At 49.1% G+C, this 20,288-nt stretch overlaps 7 protein-coding genes across 7 annotated transcripts; 3 read left to right on the top strand and 4 right to left on the bottom strand.

Moving 5' to 3' along the window:
* Nucleotides 1-5,001, top strand: GGS25DRAFT_530576 (uncharacterized protein; the record flags this gene model as incomplete). Its single annotated transcript, XM_049265397.1, has 3 exons — nt 1-481; nt 550-707; nt 785-5,001. 3 exons carry the CDS (start codon nt 1-3, stop codon nt 4,418-4,420), a joined length of 4,275 nt encoding a protein of 1,424 aa, XP_049117425.1. The 3' UTR covers nt 4,421-5,001.
* A 236-nt stretch (nt 5,002-5,237) lies between these two features.
* GGS25DRAFT_484847 (SGNH hydrolase) lies at nt 5,238-7,148 on the top strand. The gene is made up of 4 exons (XM_049260492.1): nt 5,238-6,049; nt 6,276-6,336; nt 6,447-6,635; nt 6,766-7,148. The coding sequence occupies exons 1-4, from the start codon at nt 5,842-5,844 to the stop codon at nt 7,070-7,072; spliced, it is 765 nt and encodes a 254-aa protein (XP_049117424.1). The 5' UTR covers nt 5,238-5,841; the 3' UTR covers nt 7,073-7,148.
* Nucleotides 7,149-7,201: 53 nt separating this feature from the next.
* GGS25DRAFT_484838 (uncharacterized protein) lies at nt 7,202-8,600 on the bottom strand. Its single transcript, XM_049260491.1, has one exon. It carries the CDS (start codon nt 8,516-8,518, stop codon nt 7,715-7,717), a length of 804 nt encoding a protein of 267 aa, XP_049117423.1. The 5' UTR covers nt 8,519-8,600; the 3' UTR covers nt 7,202-7,714.
* A 792-nt stretch (nt 8,601-9,392) lies between these two features.
* On the bottom strand, nt 9,393-10,823 carry GGS25DRAFT_484835 (uncharacterized protein). Its single transcript, XM_049260490.1, has 2 exons — nt 10,086-10,823; nt 9,393-10,015 (listed from the first exon to the last, which is right to left on the bottom strand). The coding sequence occupies exons 1-2, from the start codon at nt 10,471-10,473 to the stop codon at nt 9,528-9,530; spliced, it is 876 nt and encodes a 291-aa protein (XP_049117422.1). The 5' UTR covers nt 10,474-10,823; the 3' UTR covers nt 9,393-9,527.
* A 103-nt stretch (nt 10,824-10,926) lies between these two features.
* GGS25DRAFT_484830 (uncharacterized protein) lies at nt 10,927-12,314 on the top strand. Its single transcript, XM_049260489.1, has 2 exons — nt 10,927-11,681; nt 11,743-12,314. Exons 1-2 carry the CDS (start codon nt 11,403-11,405, stop codon nt 12,115-12,117), a joined length of 654 nt encoding a protein of 217 aa, XP_049117421.1. The 5' UTR covers nt 10,927-11,402; the 3' UTR covers nt 12,118-12,314.
* Nucleotides 12,315-13,093: 779 nt separating this feature from the next.
* On the bottom strand, nt 13,094-14,674 carry GGS25DRAFT_484829 (Co-chaperone Hsc20). The gene has a single exon (XM_049260488.1). The coding sequence runs from the start codon at nt 14,428-14,430 to the stop codon at nt 13,546-13,548; it is 885 nt and encodes a 294-aa protein (XP_049117420.1). The 5' UTR covers nt 14,431-14,674; the 3' UTR covers nt 13,094-13,545.
* A 165-nt stretch (nt 14,675-14,839) lies between these two features.
* On the bottom strand, nt 14,840-19,024 carry GGS25DRAFT_484820 (uncharacterized protein). The gene is made up of 3 exons (XM_049260487.1): nt 18,485-19,024; nt 16,846-17,553; nt 14,840-16,788 (listed from the first exon to the last, which is right to left on the bottom strand). Exons 1-3 carry the CDS (start codon nt 18,763-18,765, stop codon nt 15,198-15,200), a joined length of 2,580 nt encoding a protein of 859 aa, XP_049117419.1. The 5' UTR covers nt 18,766-19,024; the 3' UTR covers nt 14,840-15,197.
* Between the last annotated feature and the right edge of the window lie 1,264 nt (nt 19,025-20,288).

Below are 20,288 nucleotides of genomic sequence, written 5' to 3'. Positions count from 1 at the left end.
ATGTCCCATTTCTCTAGCTCTCACCACAACTCCCAGCTAAACGGTGACCCGAAAAACGTCTACAACCCCGAACCTACGCCATCCCCTTCTCCCCCCAACGGTCCGATACCGTTAGCCAACGGCAAATCCGATTTGAAAAACACCAACAAAACCCACAGTATCATCAACGTTGGTGGGTTCCGTGCTCGAACAAGATCTCGCGCCCTTTCGACACCGATACCAGCATCCCCAATTCGACATAGTAACCATGATAATTTTCCTCCCATAAGTGCTGCCCCGATATCTATTGAAACCCACCGCAGAACTACCAGTCGTAGCTCATCGAGACCACTGTCTATGGTTCAGGCCTACCAACCGCCCGTCATGGATGTAAACGAAGACACGATACCTGAACTCCAGCCTATTTTCACCTTCCTCAATAGTCATGGAAATAAATTGTACCAGGAGGGCTATTTCCTAAAACTAGATGACCAAAATACTTGTGAGTGCTTAACCCGGACAATTACATATGTGATAGTGGGGTGTCTAGGTGTCTAATAAAATGAGTAGATGGCAAGCCGAACCCGGATCGGACTTGGACGGAATGTTTCGCCCAGCTTGTAGGAACCGTACTCTCCCTCTGGGATGCTGCGGAATTGGATGCTGCTGGTGAGGATGGAGAAGTTCTGCCCAAATTTGTCAATTTGACAGATGCTTCTATCAAGATGGTACGAATTCTAGACGGTGGATAACAAGCGAGAAAGAGGGCCCGTTGAAGTGCGAGTCCTTGCTAATTGATGTTTAGATCGAGTCACTTCCGACGAGGTCCGACGAAGAGACGCCGTTACAGAATATTCTCAGCATATCAACGGCAGGCCGAAACCGGTATCTGCTTCACTTCAATTCTCGTGCTTCACTTATTCAATGGACTGCAGGCATTCGACTTGCCATGTTCGAGCATTCCACTCTTCAAGAAGCCTATACCGGCGCTTTGATTGCAGGCAAAGGCAAGACATTGAATAACATTGGCGTGATTATGGAGCGAGCGCGCACACCTATAGACCAGTGGGTTAGAGTCCGATTTGGTGCTGGCGTACCGTGGAGACGGTGTTGGTGTGTTATCACACCACCAGACGATAAGGAATATCAAAAGGCGGCAAAGGAGCACAAGAAAAAGTCGCCATATGACCGATCACAGCCGATCCTGAAAGGAGACATCAAATTCTATGAGAGTAGGAAGGATGGAAAGAAGGCAAAGAAAATGCTCCCAATAGCAACGATCAGCGATGCTTACTCTGCATACGCATTATACCCTCAAGCCAAGTCGTTGATTGATGCCTCGACATTGATTAAGATCGAAGGAAATATTACCATCCACACCGATCCCCCGACCTCGAGCGAAGGTTTCGTGTTCATCATGCCTGAGGTCCACCCAGCTGTTAGTGGCTTCGAGATGATGCTCAGGTTCCTGTTTCCGACTTGGGATACGTTCGCCCTCTACGGCCGCCCCGGCAGACTGGTTGCCAGCGTCCTCGACTCGAGATCTCTTATGTTTGCAATGCCTAAGCATAAACGATATGGCTATCTAGAATTATTGGATGTGTCGGGATTGATCTTGAGTGAGGGCAGTTCGAGCTGGAAGGAGCGAGAATGGAGAAAGAAACTGAAGGAGTTAACTGGCACGCGCATGAATGCCATAGACGATGGAGCTAGTGCCAGTTCCAGCCAAACTAACAGTCAAACCAAACGCCTCAGCTTTGGGCAATCCGCCGGTGCAGGCCCAAGGCCTCGTGTAGGGTTCGCTGACGATGCGCCTACGCCACCATCTGTTCGCACATCTCGTTCCTTATCACTTAGCAATCGACCGTCGCCCAGGACCGACTCGGCCCCCCCTGGAACCCGAGAGTATGGTCCATCTGGAACACCAGGAAGTAGGTCTGCGCATGCTCGTAACGCGTCGGACTCTAATGTGGCTGGTCCAATGCCACCTCCCCACCCAGAAAACTCATATTCATCAAGCCCAGCTTCTTCCACTCGAGGACCCATGCCAGCCCGCGCCCTTATCCACGATTTTGCGGCAACCCCGGATCGTATAAGTTCGGATGATGACCACGTGGATTCGCCCGTACGTGATTTTGACGGAATGCAGAGGATGCAAACTCCAGAGCCAGTATCACAACCCCCTAGCTTTTCTCACGCCCCAGGACATGTCCCTTCCACTCGACCTTACCATTCACCTGAAATGCGCCGTGCTAATAGCCGTTTGTCGTTAACCACGCTTGCGCAGCTTCAAGGAGCTGGTGGAGTTCCCGTAGACGAAAACGTGCCGAATGGCGAGAGACAGAATGTTGAACGCCGCGGGCCACCTCCACAGGAATTTGATCAGCATGGCCCACCGCCTCCGGTACATGTTCACGCCAACCTCGCTGGGATGTCTGCTAATACCGGGTCTCGTGAAGCTCTAAGGGAGAACCAGCAACAACCATCTGGACTAATGTCGCCTCAGATGGCGCCTAACGGCATGCGATCCAGATCACCGCTGAATCAAGCCATGCAACCCCCACATCCAGGCTCACGAGGGCAGAGTCCAGGCCCAGGTCAGCGACCTGGAACTCCGAACTCTCGGCCCGGCACCGCATCCGGAAACCGACCCCCACCTCCACCGGGATACGGACCACCTATGGGAATGGCCCCAGGACATCCAGGACATCCAGGACAACGAGGTCCTCCCCCTTACGGTATGGCCCCTCCCGGTAGAGGCCGAGGTCGAGGCCGCCCTCCGCCGAACATGACTCCCCAGGGCCGTGGCCAACCGAACTACCCACCGCACGAGAATATGTATCGAGGATATCCGCCACAAGGCCCGCCACAAGGGCCACCGGGTCCCGGCGGGCCAGAAAGAACAAGATCCCCTGCTCCTGCTAATCGAAGGCCCAATCCACCCCCTCTTAACACATCTCCGCCCGTTAACAGGAAACCCCTCCCCACTCGTTCCGATAGCTTGCAGCACCGACAAGTTCGTGACGACTTGACGCCGCAGTCTCCCTCTACAAGCAACGGAAGTCTTACCGGTCATCGACTAGATGCTACTGGACTAGGTCAGATTCGCCCCCTGAACCCGGGCCCTCGGGGTGGTCCAAATTCTGAGGTACGACGTCAAATCACGAACAAAAGCCAATCTAGTAGCCGTTACGATGATTCAGCATCAACTGATAGCCCCGACTACGCTAGTTCTCGCCCGTCGACGGATACGGCGTCCTCAAACGAGCGTGAGCGCCCAAGGGCCGGTGTGCTCCGGACAATAGGAAACACAGATGATTCTCCTCTCGAAACCGGTCCCCATTTTGACATTCCGGACATAGATTTTGGCCCAACTGTGAACTACGCGAACGCCCCACCTACCAAGGCGCCTACTCTTGGAAGTCCTCCCGCCAGGGCGTTTTCACCAGGCCCCCCGTCTCGTTCTCCCGCGCGCACCCCCGCGACCCCACGCAGATCACCCGGGGCCGAAGCAGGGCATGGCCGTCAAGAATCGGAGGATACACTCCGTCGAAGTGTCATTTGGCAGCCGGCAGTTCTCACTGCTGCGTCTAGTAATCACGGGTCCCAGGGTATCTCTGCTGAAGAGTTCGTTCAACAGCGAGCTGCCGCCGCATCTGCACCATTGTACACCCATCAGAGGCATTCGTCCGGAAATACTCTTAGTGGATACAGGGCTGGCACCCCGACGCCTCCGCTCACCCGAGGTCAAGGCTCAGATTACATTGGTATGGCACATTCGCGGAACAATTCTTCAGACCTCTTGCAACGTCCAGGTTCTCGGGGAGCTGGTGAGCTACTTCAGCGTCCGAACTCACGGGGTCCTAGCGAATTGCTACAACAACGCCCAGGCTCTCGAGGTGCCGGTGCCGTTCTTGGAGGCCAAGGAGGTAGCGATATCCACTTGTCGGCTCGGGAGCAGGAGCACGTGGCACGGGTCACAGGTACCCCCTTGATCAGCATGGCAGGTAATAAGAATCCTACACAGACTAATGCAGGACTGGTCGGCGCAATTGAGGCCAGGGAGCGCGAGAAACATCAAATGAAACAAGGCTGGAGTAGTCAAGCTGCCCAGCACGCTATTAACCAGCGCCAGCAGCAAGCTTTCCAGCATTACCCACAGCCCGTGTCATCGCCTCCGCCCTCGGGCATGTACTCTAACTTGGGCCGCGGTAGTGCGCCTCAGTCCCCCAACTATGGTAGTTACGGAAATGCTGTTCCTTTATCGTTCGAGCAAGAGGGAAACTGGTCATCACCTGGCCCGGGATTCCGGTCTCCTCCCCCCGGTAATTTCGATCCTCGTTTCGGTCCGCAGAGCCCTCCGTCATTTTCAGCTCAAAGTCCCCCTCCAACGAACCAAAGAGGGCCAGGCAACTATCCCTATCACGGACAAGCCTTTTGATGCGTCAAAAACTATTTTCTTTTAATGAATTAACAAGGTGAATCACCTAGTTATCCTCAACACATTCTCGATTTCATAATCTCGAAGGCTTCTGGCTGCGTGCGTATTGAAAAAGAACTTCTGGGAGAAGAAGTATGCTTAATTGAAGAAAGCATAGGAACACTAATGAACATCTTGATGATATATGGTAGAGGCATTGCATGAGTCTCAGGTACTCACTTTTTTTTTTTTGTTTCTGTGTTTTTCCCCCCCAAAAAACAACTAGCATCGCACAGCACTCGTATCTCTTTTTCCTTTTTCCAAGGCACTGGGGCAGCAGGCAGGCGGGCGGCGGGCAGTTTCGGTATGTTTTAGCATTAAGATCAAGATCCAATGGCATACAAAGATTTGAAATTATTATAACAATAATTGAAAGTAGAAGTAGGCCTCTAGTCACCGGCCTATTTGTCTTGATTCTATTCCTAGATGCCTAACCTAGGTACGTGAAGTTCGTACGTACGTAGAACGTGCATGTAAGCATAAATAAATAGGCATCTATTCGTATGTTCTAGTAATCAGTTAAAAATACTTGGACGACTTCTGGATCCTGCTAATTTATGAAATATTAAAAAGATGTACATATTATATCACCCATCAAATCATACCTAGGTTAGTGACATGTAACTAGTTATAGCTATGTACATACGTTATTCACATAGTATGTAGTATCGGCGTAATGAAGTGCTCTCCACTTATCCATGTATTGTACATCTTAACTTCGCAGGGCTGAAACGGTTCTTGCCTGACTTATCATAGCTTTAGCCCCACCTGACTCTTAGGTACCTAGCTGGCGAGCTTATCGTAGCTGCCGCTTGCAAAGGTGGGTTCCAATCATATCTCGCACTGGGCAGGAGAGGGGCAAATGGTGGGCAGCCGACTGACGCATCGTCTTAAACCTTGAACTTGCTCACTTTTGGATACTTTGAACAATAAACAAGAACATTTTATGAATTAATACATATCGAATATTTCCCCTTTCCTCTTCATTTTTTTGTTCTTCTTTTTTAGATAAATAAAAAAGGGCAAGGAAGGAATTCTACTAGACTTCTTGCTTGTATGTTCCAAGTCCGTTCGTTTCATCACGGATCCATCCATTCGTCCCTCCATAACAGCCGAGCTCGTGACCCCTGCGCATGTCTGTTTGCTCATCTGCCTTATTCTAGTATTATTCTACATATCAGCATCGTACATAGGTACCTACATACCGTGAACATCTAACAAACATATCTGCCTCAACACCCCACCCAGTACCTGGTACCAGCGCCCAACGCTGTACTATCTGCCTTTCTCTTATTCTAGATACCTACTTTCCAAGGGGGCTATCCAGATAAGCTAGGTGCCTACCTATATATCAAAGGCAGCACAACACGCCAAACAACCAAATGCCTCGGAAGCCACTCCGCATCCTGTGCTTCGGCAACTCGCTGACGGCCGGGTTCCCGGCTGGCCAACCCTACGCCATCAAGCTCAAGGAGAAGCTCGAGAAGGCGTTTCGAGGCCCCGATTTTGCCGGTGTCGAGTATGATGTTGAAGGCGTGCCCGGGGATCTGGTTACTAGGGGTTCCTTCATCGATCGTATGCAGAATGCATGTGAGTTTATTTCGTGAAAACTATATCAAAGTCAAATCCCATATACATACCATCTACCCCCTAAGCTTCTCATTTTCATTTTCATTTTCATTTCCAGTGCCTGATGCCTTACATGTTTGCTCATTTTTCTTGAGGGAAGACGGGCTTTCTTTTGTGCAAAGTCTCTTTAATACATTTCCGAGGTGCCGTCTAGCTGGCTAACTGAAACGTAACTTTGGCAAACCAGGGAGAATAGCGGCTAAAAATAAGAAGCCGTACGACTGGACCATCGTGTTAGGCGGGACGAAGTAGGCAACGCCCTTACTATCTTCTTGCTTAAACGAGTAACTACATCGATGAGTTACATTGAGATTATGCTGAGTACAAGAGCTAACCTAAGATCTTATCTTCTTTGCAGTGATCTTGGCTGGAATGTTCCAACAGATGAAATCATCACCGGCCTGAAGCGTACATGGGAGACGCCTCTTGTACGTCACGGCAAGGTGCTCGCATTAACGATACCCGATACCAGAGCTACATATAAGGATAACCCTAAACGTCGTGATGACGTGAACACTGCTATCAAGCAATACAAGAGGCAGAACTTGTAAGTCTTTATGTATTCAATGAAATCTAACATTATAAATCCCCCCTTTGACTATATGGGGAGAATATAACCACTCCCTAACCAACCTGGGCTATATAATACAAATTTATACTAACATCTCCCAACATAGCTTCTATTTCGACTTATACAACGCAATACCCTACCACAACATGGAGCCCAGCGACCGGCCCATCTACTGGAACGCGGACGGGGTGCACTTCACCGCCGCCGGCTACGACCTCATGGGCGAGAAGATCGCCGAGGAGCTCATCCGCATCATGAAGCTCGCCGAGGCCCAGGACACAGACATCATGAGCATCGCCTCGGACCCCAGGCAGAGGCGGGCAATCGAGAGCATGATCTTCGAGGAGGAGAGAGGTGACCCGCGTTTGCTCAGCCAGGGCTACATCGTCGTCCGCAAGAAGGATTTGGATTAGGGTTGGGTTGGACGGTGGTGATTGGGAGTGTGCTTGTGATTATGATTGTGCTTGGAATTGGACTTGGGACTATGACTAGGAGTAGGAGTAGGAGTAGGATAGGTAGATTTAAATTTAATTACTGGATTGTTCATCATCATCATTCGTTTATTCGTCTATGCTATGAGAATCTCTTCCCTAACCTACCTACCTACCTACCTAGGAATTTCTCTTCATAAACCCCTCGTACTTGCATGTAGGTCTGCCTGTCTCTCTACTCATACTCACTCATCTCATTCGTCTCTTCGTCTCTTCGTCTTTCTGTTTCTGTCCTGGACTCCGTGTCTGTCTACCTTGGTAAAAAATAAGTACCTAGGCTATGCAATTTATCCGGCAAACGCCATGTTATCAAATCCTTCCTCCCTCCCTCATTCCCCTTTCCTTTCCTTTCCTTTCCTTTCCTTTCCTTTTCAGGCCTCGTTATGCGTTTGAATCGCATTGTATTGTGTTGTATTGTATTGTATTGTACTGTAATGATTTTCTTTCCTTTTCGAAAGCCCTCCGTTCCCTCGTCACTGTCACTGTCACTCCCCGTGGCATGTTCTCCTCCAGCCACATATCCATATCCATATCCATAATCATCAATGACACCAACCCCACCCCTCACGCAACAAGATTCGCCGCCACAAACTCGGGAAACTCCCTCTGCAGCGCATTCGTCACCTTCTCGACCTCCTCCGCGAGACTCTGGACATTCGCGTCCCAGCGGCGCATCTCCTTGCCGACCGTGACCTCGGCCCTACCGCTGCCCTTCTCGCCCGACGCCTCGCCGCCCTCGAACCAGATGACGCGCTCGATCTGGTCGATCCTTCCCAATAGTCTCCCCTGCTCGATCATCTTGGCGGTGGTGTCCTCTGCTTTGGCGGCGCCGAGGCCGAGGCGCTCGCCGAGGGCGTCGAAGCCGATGTTGCTGTACAGCCGGGAGACGCCGAGGAGGTTGTGCTCGACGACGGCGCGGGTGAGGACGGTGGAGCCGTCGGCGGTGGTGGCGAGCTGGTGGGGGGCGAGGCCCTCGGCGAACTTCTGGACCTCGGAGGGGGCGAGCAGGCGGTCGAAGAGCATTTTCTCTAGCATGCTGAACTCGGGAAGGTTGGGGGCGCGCTCATCCTTGAAGAGGCGGCCGAGGGCGCGGCTGCGCAGGGGGCCGGCGGGGGCGAGGATGGCGCATTTCACGGCCATGCTAAGGGTGTGCAGGCGCTCGTCGTCGGAGATGGCGGGGGAGAGGCTGATGACGTGGTAGGCCTGGCTGGCGGAGAGGAACTCGCGCTTGGCATCCTGGATGCGGGCCTGCGAGAGGCGGAAGTGCAGGTTCAGGGCGGGGTCGGTGACCTGGTGGATCAGGTTCTTGCACTTGTTCAGGTACGTCTCGGCGGCGGTGGTGTCGTCGACCTCGAGGTAGTTGCGCATGATGCGGATCCAGACGCGGACGCGGTCCTCGGCCGTCACGCGGCGCTGCGAGGAGTCGAGCGGGATCTCGGCGAGCGCGAGGGCGGCGGCGACGTGGTCCTCGTTGGCCTCGTGGCCGTCAGCGATGAGCTCGCGGAGGATCGCGGCTTGGTCTAGGAAGGTGCCGGTCTGGCTGCTGCCACCGGCGGAGCTAGACGAGGCAGAACTGAGCGTGTCGATGGCGTAGGTGCCGATTTCGATCCATAGGTCTGCGTTGTTGAAGAGTCGCGCGGCCTTGGCTAGGCATTCGAGGATGGAGCGTTGGGCTACGACGCCGAGTTGCGAGGAGCTTTCGAACGTGAAGTCGACTATGGCCTTGAAGTCACTTGTAACAGTGTCCGGAGTGGAAATGTTGACCAGATCTAGGAGGAGGTTCCCGAGTGTGGATGGATCTGGTAGGACCTGCTGGGCCTGCACCAGCGCCTCACGGACTTTGGGACAAGCCATGATGGGTTTAGGGTTTGTTGTTGGTGTGGGTTATGATCTTATTGTTGTTTTCAGATTAGTGGGGAAGGGAGTAGGAAAGTGAGTTGCTGTGTAGTGGTATAGAACAAAAAAGTCACTGCTGAGGACGAAGCGATTGAGATGATTGAGATGGAAGAAGTTATGATGGGAAGCTTCATGGTGGTGGGGCATCTATTCAATTGAGGTGCTAACCTTTAGGTACCTAACCTACCTAACCTAGTAACTTTAGCGTGGGGAAGCTATGACTTCTTGGTGGGGCATGCCGCACGTTGGGGGAGGCAGCCGTACTGCTTTGTAGCATAGTTACCCTTTATAAGCCTATATATCTCCCTTTTCAAAAGAATATGTAGATACCTAATCACAGACACAATATCTATTCATGTCACAATTTACTAAACCTACTTACGGTTGGTAATATATAGTAAACCAACATCTAGTATTTTATGAGCTCAGCTAGATTTTTACATCGCAAAATTTGGCCAGATCAGAACACCTCAAGCCCTGTTCAAGCATTCTGATTTCTCTCAATCTCGACCATCACATCATAAGCTTCCCCTGCCTCTTGTCGAGTCTTCTGTTTCAACTTTTCACAGTCTCGGACCACAGCAAACCTCTCCTTCCATAACTGCCATCGGTCCGGGCACAAGTGTCGCAGCTTATTGGTTTGCTTCTCATGATACTTCCATAGCGGACCAGCTTTGCTACCCAGACACTCCCCGTCGTAGTCGTAAAGTAAGTATCCCGCCTGAACTATCCAGCAAGCGGCAGCTCTTAGGTGGTATTCTATATCCTCCACTACAGCAGGATCTTCGTTGATTTGAGCGGGACCACCTTCAATTGGTATCAAGGTTCCCTCCAGCGCAGGCGCAATATCCCAGGTGGCGTACATGTGAAAAAATGGCCAGATATCCAGGCCTGCAACTCTTGACGCAAAAGCGACGAGATTTACACGCCGCTCTTTCCTCCGGGTATCATCAGGAGCTCTAGAGTCAACTAAGGAATAGAAAGGTTAGCAGTGGCACTTCAAGGCTTGGTTAGGGGTACAAAGCAGGGCATTACTTACCATGAATCACATCGTACAAGGCACCATCAAACATAGGCAACGCTTTCCAGAGTTTAGCAGTGCTACTTTGTTCAGAGAAACCTAGGTCAACTTCCTTAGGAGGCAAGTCATGGAGTGCCTTCATAACAGCCTGTAGTCGCGCTTGCTCTGGACTATCATATGGGATCTGTCGGGATAAATCACTTACAAGAAACCAAAACCGCCAGAGATATCGGGCATAATGGTTAGTCTTTGCATATTCTGAGAGACAGAGAGCGTTGAGGTCATCGGCGGCTTCACTAGGCGACTTTGGGCCGTCTGGCGGTAAACCTGAGTTGAGGACCTCAATTACGTTGTGCGCATAGTCTGGTGCGCCATCGTCTTCAAGTATTAGTTTTACAGGCGACATTTTCGGAATGTTACTTGACAGGTTTTTTGTTTCGCCAGTTCTCTTTTCGTTTCCTTTTGTTTGTCTTTTGTGAAAGTACTACCTATGTGAGACCTATGTGAGAGGTAGGTATGATAAGAGAAGGATTAAATAATGCAATGAATTCTTAAAGACAAGACGTGCCTGCCTTCTACTTAATGTACACACTGCACTAGGAGGTACGCAATTATTATTTGGTGGTTAGACATCTTGTTTGAAAGCAATCACTGTTGGAGAAAGGAAGGTATGATATGCTTAAAGGCATATGTTTGTGAACAAGCATGGAAGGAATTACGTATGTGTATGTTCACACGTACCTACCCATTTGTGCTCGCTTGGAATTGTGACTGGAAACTATGAGTACTACTTACATAGGTAGTACCTGCCTTGGTAAATAGGAAGTATTAAGAGATTTAAGATCACGCGAAACTGTTTCTCTGTTACCTAAGCTCTGTTACTCAAGCTCTGTTACTCAAGCTCTGTTACTCAAGCTCTGTTACCCCTACCATAAGTGAGAGTACTCTAACCTACATAGGAGGCATATCTAATACTATATATTACCCCTAAAACCTCTAGCCAGTAATAGCACTCCTTAGTTAGGCAAGTTGAAACGAAGATACGCAACTTTAAACCTCCCGATCGTAGAACTCGCATAGGAAGGAGGGCAATCAATCAGAGTAACCGAAGCATCAGCTCGCTATCTAGTATCAAAAGCCTGTTGGAGCCTGGCCTAGGTTCCGCAGCGCTAGGTTGAAGAGGCTTATGATCGTATTCATTGGATAGCGATACTCTCACTATGTTTGTTCCTTCGAAGACGTATGTAGATCTGACTTGAACTACGGTCCTCGACACGGAAAGATGGTGATTGTCCAAGTATTCATATCTCGGAGCTTCAACCTATTGAGGTTGGAATGAAGACACTCTCCGAGATGTATAAATTAAATCGAATCTCCCTCGATATCGACGTGAAACTAAAGACAGCTTGCACCGCAGACTCATTTCTAGCTTCAATTGAGCCCTTCCAAAAATCCCCTTGTTCTATCAATCTGCCAACCAAGTTTACGAGGTACCCAATCATCAAGATGGTGTCATACACTTACCTCCTTACCATGCTCGCGGCTACCGCCACCTTCGCCCTCCCTACCCCTATCATCAGCGATGAAGATTCCGTTGAAGCCCCCTCTGGCCAGGTATCGTAGCGCCCAATTCCTAAACAACGAAAGAATCCTGTCCACTGACACCAATCCACAGGTCTACATCTGCAACGGCGGCGCAGACAACAACGGAATCCACTACGGCGACATCCAGGAAGACACCGCGATCAAGTACTACGGGCGGGCCAAGACGTCCCAGGGCAAGAGCGGCTACCCCAAGACCTTCGCGAACCAGGGCGAGCTCCTGAAGTTCCCCAGCGTCTGCAACAACACGGAGGTGTGGGAGCTGCCCGTGCTGGCCAGCGGCAAGCCGTTCGACATCACGAAGAAGAAGAGTAAGAAGGAGCAGAACCACCCGGGCCCCATGCGCGTCTACTACACCAAGGACCTCGAGTTCTGCACGATTGGCGCGAGGATGTACCAGAATGACACCGGGAACCCTCATAACTGTGATCTCAAGGCCAAGGAGTGACTTTGGGGCTAGGATGCGTTCTATCTGACCTACCTACGAGGTAGATGGGTAAGGTGGGCATAATGCTGTACCCTAAGTACGCTTATGCTGATCGAGAGCTAGGTTAGGCAGATGGGTGGTTTGGACGGGTGCTGGTTAGGAATGCTACACTACAGCTATTCAGCATTTCTACTTCCCGGGGCTTTTTTCATTTACTAGACTTTTCTTTTTCTATAGATCATATGAGAGTTTGGCATTTATCTCTTGAATACTCGTGCATACCTATATTGGCACATTGGGAGGTTTCTTTACCCCCTGAATCGAATCTGAGCATGACGCGTCAGAGCATCGACATCCAATAATATTCTACCTCTAGTACCTGCCTCTATGCACTTTCCCTAGACTTAACGCTCTAAACAGAGTGTTCAAATGCCTGCATTGAGGGTCTGGGCATGTGGACCATCATAGGTAGGTAGTAAAGCGAGTGAAATGAAATCAAAGTAGCAAAAATGGCTTGGCTCTCTCACAGACAACTACGAATCTATGGCGGGGCCTCACACGTGGGGTGCCCCTTTGTTCATAGAGGCAAGACGTCTTACAACTGATAGGTAATGAAAGCTATCTAGTCAGTCTCGGCTTGCTGTCATGCCGCCACTAAGTAGGTATACGAGTATGATGTAATATATGGGACACACGGAGACGATTAGGAGTCAAGTGCTGTCTCATTGAACATTGTTGATTCCAGTCAGAGCTGCAGCTATAGTTGGGCAAACAATCATATCTTAATGGCATAACGGGGTTATTAAGTCCCAAGAAGGAAGCCCTTTCCCGATCCCTTCTATTGAGAGACTCATCATTTGATGATTGATAAGTCAAGAGTGATTGTGTAAGCCTGACTACCCTGACCCCAAGACTCAGATAATCAACGCTTTTCCGGCTAGAAGTCTTAGAAAGTTACCAAACGAAGCTCGAAAAGGAGAAGACTCATCATTAGATACCTGATAGTGCCTAGGTAATCGCCCAGCAACCTCATAGTGGGCACATATAATTATCCGTAACTGCATTCCATGAGCATCAATAAAGTATATCAACAGAGTACATATTAAGTTGAGTACCTAGGTTAGGTAGTGCTCTGTTCTGTTCTCTTCTCGGCTGTTAACACCACCTGGGAGATTTCTCTATATAGGTAGATAGAAGTTGTGTAGTTACAGCCATGAGCCATACCAATGCTTCTCAAGCACCCAGCGGGTACTGGGCACTAAGTACACAAACGCCCGCCCCTTAACACCACCACACCATGGTATCTCTGTAATTTTTCTAGCCTAGGCCATAGTTACTCATAGCCTCGCAGGCCTTCATCGTCGTAATAGTACATATGTACAAACCTCACTCTTCACTCTTCTCTTCTCTTCTCCCCCTACCCACCTCTCACACTTCTCCCCACAGCCCCTAATGCTGCAACACAACCGGCTTCCCCCTCTCCCAATTCCTAATACTCTCTCTCACATTAACCCAATACCTCAACCTCACCACCTCCCTCCTCGCGCCCTCCCAATCGCCCCCCTCAAACGCCCTCCCCAGCACCTCCTCACTCCCCCTAATCCTCTCCTCATTCTCCGCCCTAATCCCCTCCAGCTCCCCCTCCTCCCCCGCCTCCTCAATCGCCTCCCTCGTCTCCAGCACCAGCATCAACAACTCCGGGTCCTCGACCTTCCCCGTCTCCTCGGCCGCGACGTCTACCCCGGTATGTAGCCATAGCAGGTGCTGGGCGCGTTGTAGAGGGTCGGCGAGCGTGCGGTAGGCCTCGTTGATGCGGCTGGAGACGGCCTCGGCGCGCCGGCGGAGGGGGCCGGAGGGCACGACGTCCGGGTGCGCGGAGGCTTGGAGGGTGAGGAATTCGCGGCGCAGGGCGCGGACGTCGATGGCGAAGGGGCCGGAGGGGGGAGGGCCGAGGGGGAGGGTTTGCGGGAACAGGGCGTAGTGCGATTTTACTTGCTCCACTCCTCCTGCACCTCCTGCATCTTCCCCTTTCTTCGGCTGCTCTTGTGGCTGAGGTTGTTGTGTTTGTTGCTCAGTAGCGGAGGGGCTGGGTTGCGGGGTCGCCGCGCTGCTGGATAGGTTTCTTCTCCCTGTTTGCGGTGGCATGCTTATGCTTGCATTCTGGCGCATGGATGGTCTGAGACTGGCGCTTTGGCGGGAGCGATGGGCTTGGTTGGGTGCTGCCACGGAGGCGACGGGGCTGATGCTCGTTGTTGTCGCATGGTTGCGCTGCTGTCGTGTGCAGGCGTTGCCGACGCGCTGGAGCGGCCTTTGCGGCAACAGCGAGGCTCTCATCGTGGACAAGATGATAGATCGCGCGACTCAAGTACCGTACCGTGTAGGTAATCCTCGGTATGGTAAGTTGCGCAATTGGTGTTACGTGACGTATAAAAAATGATATTGTAGTTGAGGTTTTGGTTGTTGGAGTTTCTTTTTGGAGAATAGAAATTGGGGAAGCGATGACGTTTTAACGCGGCGGGTTCGGGCATAATTCCGCACATTTAAACTTTCTCGGCGCCGATGGTCGGTGATCTTTTTTTTGGGTGGCGCCTAACTTATGTACATATGTACTTTGTATGCATCTTCAAAGTTCAGAGTCACATGTCGAACTTTTTACAAGGCACTCCCATGGCTTTTGTCACACGTTGTTGGGTAGCAACAAGTCTTACCCCTGAAATCCCATCAGCTCGGGATCATGCATCTGTTAAAAGTTAAAACCAGATCTTAGACCAGAAACTCCAATTTACCAGACGGGGTATCCTAGTATTAGATGTACATACGTACAAAAGTACATCGTAGATATAATTAATGTAGCTTACACAGGAATCATACCTACATACCTAGTACCCAACCACCCAACCAGTATCTCCTATTACAAAACCCAACCCAAATAATATCTACCTATGTACTTATACTTGACGGGACTCATTGCTCTTCCTGAGTCTTCCAAGTTCCCGCTCCTCTTAGGGTATATATATATGTGTGTGTGTATATTTGCTCAACGCATGTTACCAAATCATTACCGCCCCCACCTCATTTCGCACTTATTCATCCACATCATCTTAAGACAGCGCCACCGCTCTCCATCGTCCTCGCTCCGTATGCCACCAGCGCTTCTGGTCCTTCTTATCGACCACGTTCCCGCTGTACGTATTCCAGCGCCCGACACACCCCTCCCTACCCTCGACCCGCAGATTCTCGCCCCCATCGCCGAGCATGTCTAAGATGTCGATCACCCCGCCGTTTTCATCAGTCGCGCCCTCATCCGGCGTGACGCAATACCGAACCTTGGACTCCGCCAACCCCATGAAGCCCGCGAGTCCATAGCTTTCCACCAAAACCCCGTTGTCCCCTGTCACGTTCACCGTGAACCGCGGTGTCTGCCGCGCCGCCTCCAATCTGCTCTGCGCCGCCAGACGCGACTGCGACAAGTTGGTCGACGCCTTTGACGGGAAGAGCTGGTCCTCCATTGGAAAATTAAGGCCCGAGGGGGATTTACTCGGCGTCTTCGGTGTGTTTGGCGTCGTTGGTGTCGCCGGGGGACTAGGCCGCGACGTGCACCTATAAATCAGGCCACGCGGTTTATCATTAATCATTTCAATATTTTCCATCGGCTTGCACAACGCCTGAAATATTCCCTCCGGATCGTTAGGTGTTCGCAACACTCGGAGCGATGGGAAACCGTTTGCCATCATACTTCTCGCCAGGATCGAGTCCGCGATGTTGGCGGAACTTTGGTTACTCGTGATGTCCCAGTGCAACTTTCGTACCGACGGTGATGCTAAGTAGGGAAATAGCCAAATCATCTCGTTCTCTGGCATAATTGGTGCCGAACTCTGCACCAGAGAGAAGTCTTCCAATGCCGTTAAGTTCGATAAAATTTGACTCAGCGCAGGTAGTGAGCCTACATCTACGTGCTGTAAAGTAAGTTTTCGGATCGATCGGCTTGAAGGACGCCTCACGAATGAGGAAAGCCCTTCGCTAGATACACCTGGAAGGTGTGATAATGTGAGAGTCTGAAGCGAGGGCAGTGAAAGTAGATTGGCATCGTTAAATGCCGTGAAAGGTAGATGAGATAGATGAAGATTCTCAATCGATGGCAAACGTGACAATATGTCTGGGATGAGAAACACGGGAGATAGCGTGGCGCCCGGAAGACAGTGTATCGACAGGGTCGTCAAATGCTCCCAATCTGTATGGAACTCGAGGAAATCGTCGCTTTGCTCAGGCAAAAGATCCCCCGGCGCTTCTTGATAGTTCGGTTTCTCGGAGTTCAGCAACGCCGCAGCATTTGATAATCGTCGCTTCCTCTGAAATTGTGAGGCCTCTAGCGTCCAATGCATCTCTTTCAGTTTGCGCCTGGTCGATAAAGCATGAAAAAGACGGTTAAATGAGTGATCGTGGTTCTGATGGAATCCAACAAGTTGTTCGAAGTTGGGGCATGCCATAATGACGGATGCTACTAGGTTCTGGTATAAGTCAAGAGCCACACCCTGGGGCAAGGCGGGCACTTTCAGTGTATGAACCATGGCGGCAATCTCAGCATTCGATGTCAATGTTCGACGAAGTAAGACGAGACGAGAACCAAAAGTCAGCTTGTATTTCTTCTTTTGTGTAAGTGAGTCCGCTCCAACGAGTTGAATATTCTCGTAACTTGATTTCTTGTCAGTTTCTTTTCCCTCATTGCTGCGTTGGTGTCGCAAAGCTTACAGTGCGGGCCGAACGACCTTGGCAAACTTCCGTGCCGATATGGCGACGGAGCACATATCTCTCATCATGCATGTTGCGCAACTTGTACTCCCAGGTCGTAGGTGCACTTCTTTTAGTTCATCTAAAATAAGTCCCAGTACTTCTTCGGGCAAGGCAGCAAAGAGCTCTCCCGTATCTCTCCTCCGCCTATATTGCTTTATCGGCGCCGGTCGCTGCCAGCCATGCTCCATCCTCCGTTGGCTCGAATTCCATGACTCGAAGCTCGATCTGCTACTGGCCGGAGTTCCTGGGTTCGCGAGAATAGCGTCGAAGGTTTCATTGGTCCGAACTGAGCTTGCAACGCTGGAGGCGCTGCTTGATTGTCTTCTTGATCGATTATACATTGTAGGTCGCATATCGATCTGTGCATAATTTCCCATCATTGATGGAGGAAGATTCGGTCGCTGAGCTTGTTGAGCGTAAGCTGGCCCAGTTGCATTGAAATTAGAACGATCGTTTCGCATAACAGGTTCCCGGGTGTGGGGGTCTCGTATAGCGACAGATTCAGGAGTAAATCCGGGATCAGAAGAAACGTGGGAAGATCTAGAAGCCATTGTGGAGTCCATCACATAGTTCCCTGGAGATAATGTTTGTGGTAATATGTTATGGCCGTCTTTTGATCGGTACACCACTGCAGATGTCGACTGAGATCTCTGGTGTCCTTGAGATCTAGAAAGAGTGAAGTGAAAAAAATTAGCAAGAAGAAAAAATCGACCGAGAAACACACAAGCAAATAGCCACACAGGTATAAGTTGAAGAATATGAACAATATGAGAGTGATGATCGGCGTATTTAGATGGGTCCACAGAGATTAAAAGACCAGGCGTGCCTTGCACCATCTACCCATCTACCCATCTTTAGTTAACGAACTTTTTTTTTTCTTGTAACTTGAACAGGGCTTGTTGTCTGGCCAGTCTAGAGAAGTTGTAAACTTGTAGCTCTAGAACTTCCATCCCATTCCCATTGTGAATATTTCCGACTTATCGATATCGATCGCCCTGACCTGATGAGCATCTAGTTTCTTAAACTAGATCAAACATCCCTTGGTAGGTGGCCACTCGGCTGCTGGTAGCGTGAGGCTGCTTCGTATGGCGGCGCATCATTGGAAATTAGCCGACCCCTTAAAAAAGGGTTGTACCCCTATATAGGTAGAGTAAAGTGGTAAAGTATTCATGGATGTATGTATACTGTATGTATTGCACCAGGTGCCGCTAGTGAAGCCGTCAAATAAGGTACACATGTCGCCATCTGAAGCTATCCATGTGAGAAGAAATGAGAGATTGCCTTATATATCACCTGTGCAGTTCGTGGTATATTCCCACACGAGCCATCATCTAAATAGAATCCCCGACTTTGGTGTTGTACATTATGGAGCCTTGGGAACTAACCTAAGTGAAAATGTGTATGTATGTCTTTTAACTAAGGGGAAAGAGGCAGCTGGAACTTGGAAGGGTGTGTACTAGTAGCCTAACCTAGTAGGTTAGTAGGTAGCTGGGCAGCTGGGCAGTTGGTCTGTAAAGCTGAAGTAGGGGCTGATCTTGCTAATCTTGCTACCCTTTCAAGCGGTTCGGGGAATTTTGCAGCAGGACAAGACACTTACAGGGTTCTAAATTTGGGGTTAGTAGTTTCAATCTGGTTCGGCTGGCTTCTCCCCTGACTTGTCTCCTGATTTTGGTGATGAGGATGCTCCTCCAAGACTTCTATGGCAGTAGTTGGATGAGTAACCAGTGAGCTAATCGGTTCATGATCGTTTGTTTTGATAGGCAATGAATTCCTCTTTTGAATCTTTCGGGCCGAGGGTCGAGGTTGGAATAGGTGAGCATACGCAAGCATCGCAAGGGACGATCGCGTCGGGTTCGGCAATGGCGTAGTAGTATCCATTATGAAAGGACGGTTCTAACTATACCTGATCAATCATTTTCTCAAAAGTTCCCAGCTTTTAGAAAAGTTGCTTGCGCGTTGAGATTGCGCCAGCACTCTTGAAACCAAGGCCCAAAATCCAGATTCAAGGTTGATTTCGACCAAACCTGGGATAAAAGATGAATTTGATGAATTTGATGAATTTGCAAATACCTACAAGGCTGTAGTTATGCGGACTCTTTGTTATTTATCTTTCTCTCGTCAGCAAGTGGCAGAGCTGACATGTGTTATATATATTATATATATATATATATGCAAATGTTATACATATATTTATTCATACATAGGATGTAAGGTTAGTATGTTAGCAAATGGCAAATGGTAAATGGCAAATGGTCAATGGTAAAATGCACGACATGAGATGATGCCCGACACGGTCCAATAAGCTCGAGTATCTGCGCCAAGATAGTCTAAATCGATCGATTCCTCGCGCGTGCAGTAGTACTAGGTACATAGTAGTGAGTTACCTACGGAGCAATTGGATCCTGTACAACTTGCAGCAATCGACAGCCGCTTTCTATTAGCCAACAGATCGTTGTAACTTGATTAACTTTGGTTTCGACATGGCGCTTCAGTGTTTTAATGGGTTTAAACGTGTTTAACTTTTATTCTTAGTGCATGTGGTAGATAAATATTCAGATGGTCTTTGAGCTTTAAATCTTTCAATGTTGGAAGCTTCCAAGTTCTATTGTACTGGAACCTTAGGTACCTACAAGGTAGAACCCTAACCTTAAATTAAACTGCCCAGTGCCTAGTTACTAGGTACCTAGGCAGTACATAGTGGCTACATACTACTAGGTAGTGGGCTGGGTACCTATCGATAAGCGTCCGAAACGTTAAAACGTTCCAACATTCTGCAATTTCCACTTTCCAACATTTTCAACAAATCTCACAATCCATGTATACACTATCTGCCACTCAATCCAACAGGACAATATTCTACCATGTGGGATCAGAGTGCTGGCCACTAGAGCACTACACGGGTTTCCCAGTTCTGCGTGTCTGCATCTTACCTCGATCACTTCTGCAAGACTTGTAACGTCCAAAATCACACCTGAACCACTCACGCGTGACAGGATAGATGCCCAGGACCAAGTTAGGAAATGTCAGAACAAGGTCATATGATTTCTAGTTGATTACGTAGGCAACTTGTCCACGTAATATTTTAATGGGCAATACGTTTATATTTACATATATTTGTTAAAATCCTTTGTTTATTTATAAAATTATTCTTTTTTAATTAATATAACTTTTATTTTAATAATCGTATTATTTAATAATTAAAAGTCTTATATGTAAATATTTTAAAAATATTATAAAAAGCATTAATATTAATTATATCTTATTTAAATGGAATTAGACATAACTTATAAATATATTAAATTGTAAAGATTTAATTTTAATGTTTAAAGAAATAAATTAATGAGATATATAAAATCTTATATTTTAAAAAATAATAATAAGATTATATGTTTAAAATAAAA

Source organism: Hypoxylon fragiforme (genome assembly GCF_022984875.1).
Source record: "Hypoxylon fragiforme strain CBS 206.31 chromosome Unknown GGS25scaffold_4, whole genome shotgun sequence".
Lineage (NCBI taxonomy): Eukaryota > Fungi > Ascomycota > Sordariomycetes > Xylariales > Hypoxylaceae > Hypoxylon > Hypoxylon fragiforme.
This window is presented reverse-complemented; position numbering and strand designations above follow the sequence as displayed.

What these genes read in the sequence shown, in the direction of transcription:
- GGS25DRAFT_484830 (XM_049260489.1), top strand. Translation starts at nt 11,403, where the DNA reads ATGAAGACACTCTCCGAGATGTATAAATTAAATCGAATCTCCCTCGAT. An exon ending in TTGAAGCCCCCTCTGGCCAG is followed by an intron (nt 11,682 to 11,742) that starts GTATCGTAGCGC and finishes ACCAATCCACAG; the next exon opens with GTCTACATCTGCAACGGCGG.
- GGS25DRAFT_484829 (XM_049260488.1), bottom strand. Translation starts at nt 14,430, where the DNA reads ATGAGAGCCTCGCTGTTGCCGCAAAGGCCGCTCCAGCGCGTCGGCAAC.
- GGS25DRAFT_484838 (XM_049260491.1), bottom strand. Translation starts at nt 8,518, where the DNA reads ATGCGCAACTACCTCGAGGTCGACGACACCACCGCCGCCGAGACGTAC.
- GGS25DRAFT_484847 (XM_049260492.1), top strand. Translation starts at nt 5,842, where the DNA reads ATGCCTCGGAAGCCACTCCGCATCCTGTGCTTCGGCAACTCGCTGACG. An exon ending in CGATCGTATGCAGAATGCAT is followed by an intron (nt 6,050 to 6,275) that starts GTGAGTTTATTT and finishes TTGGCAAACCAG; the next exon opens with GGAGAATAGCGGCTAAAAAT. An exon ending in CAATACAAGAGGCAGAACTT is followed by an intron (nt 6,636 to 6,765) that starts GTAAGTCTTTAT and finishes CTCCCAACATAG; the next exon opens with CTTCTATTTCGACTTATACA.
- GGS25DRAFT_484835 (XM_049260490.1), bottom strand. Translation starts at nt 10,473, where the DNA reads ATGTCGCCTGTAAAACTAATACTTGAAGACGATGGCGCACCAGACTAT. An exon ending in CTTGTACGATGTGATTCATG is followed by an intron (nt 10,016 to 10,085) that starts GTAAGTAATGCC and finishes TCTATTCCTTAG; the next exon opens with TTGACTCTAGAGCTCCTGAT.
- GGS25DRAFT_484820 (XM_049260487.1), bottom strand. Translation starts at nt 18,765, where the DNA reads ATGGATACTACTACGCCATTGCCGAACCCGACGCGATCGTCCCTTGCG. An exon ending in AACCCCAAATTTAGAACCCT is followed by an intron (nt 17,554 to 18,484) that starts GTAAGTGTCTTG and finishes CACTCTTTCTAG; the next exon opens with ATCTCAAGGACACCAGAGAT. An exon ending in AAGGTCGTTCGGCCCGCACT is followed by an intron (nt 16,789 to 16,845) that starts GTAAGCTTTGCG and finishes CAAGAAATCAAG; the next exon opens with TTACGAGAATATTCAACTCG.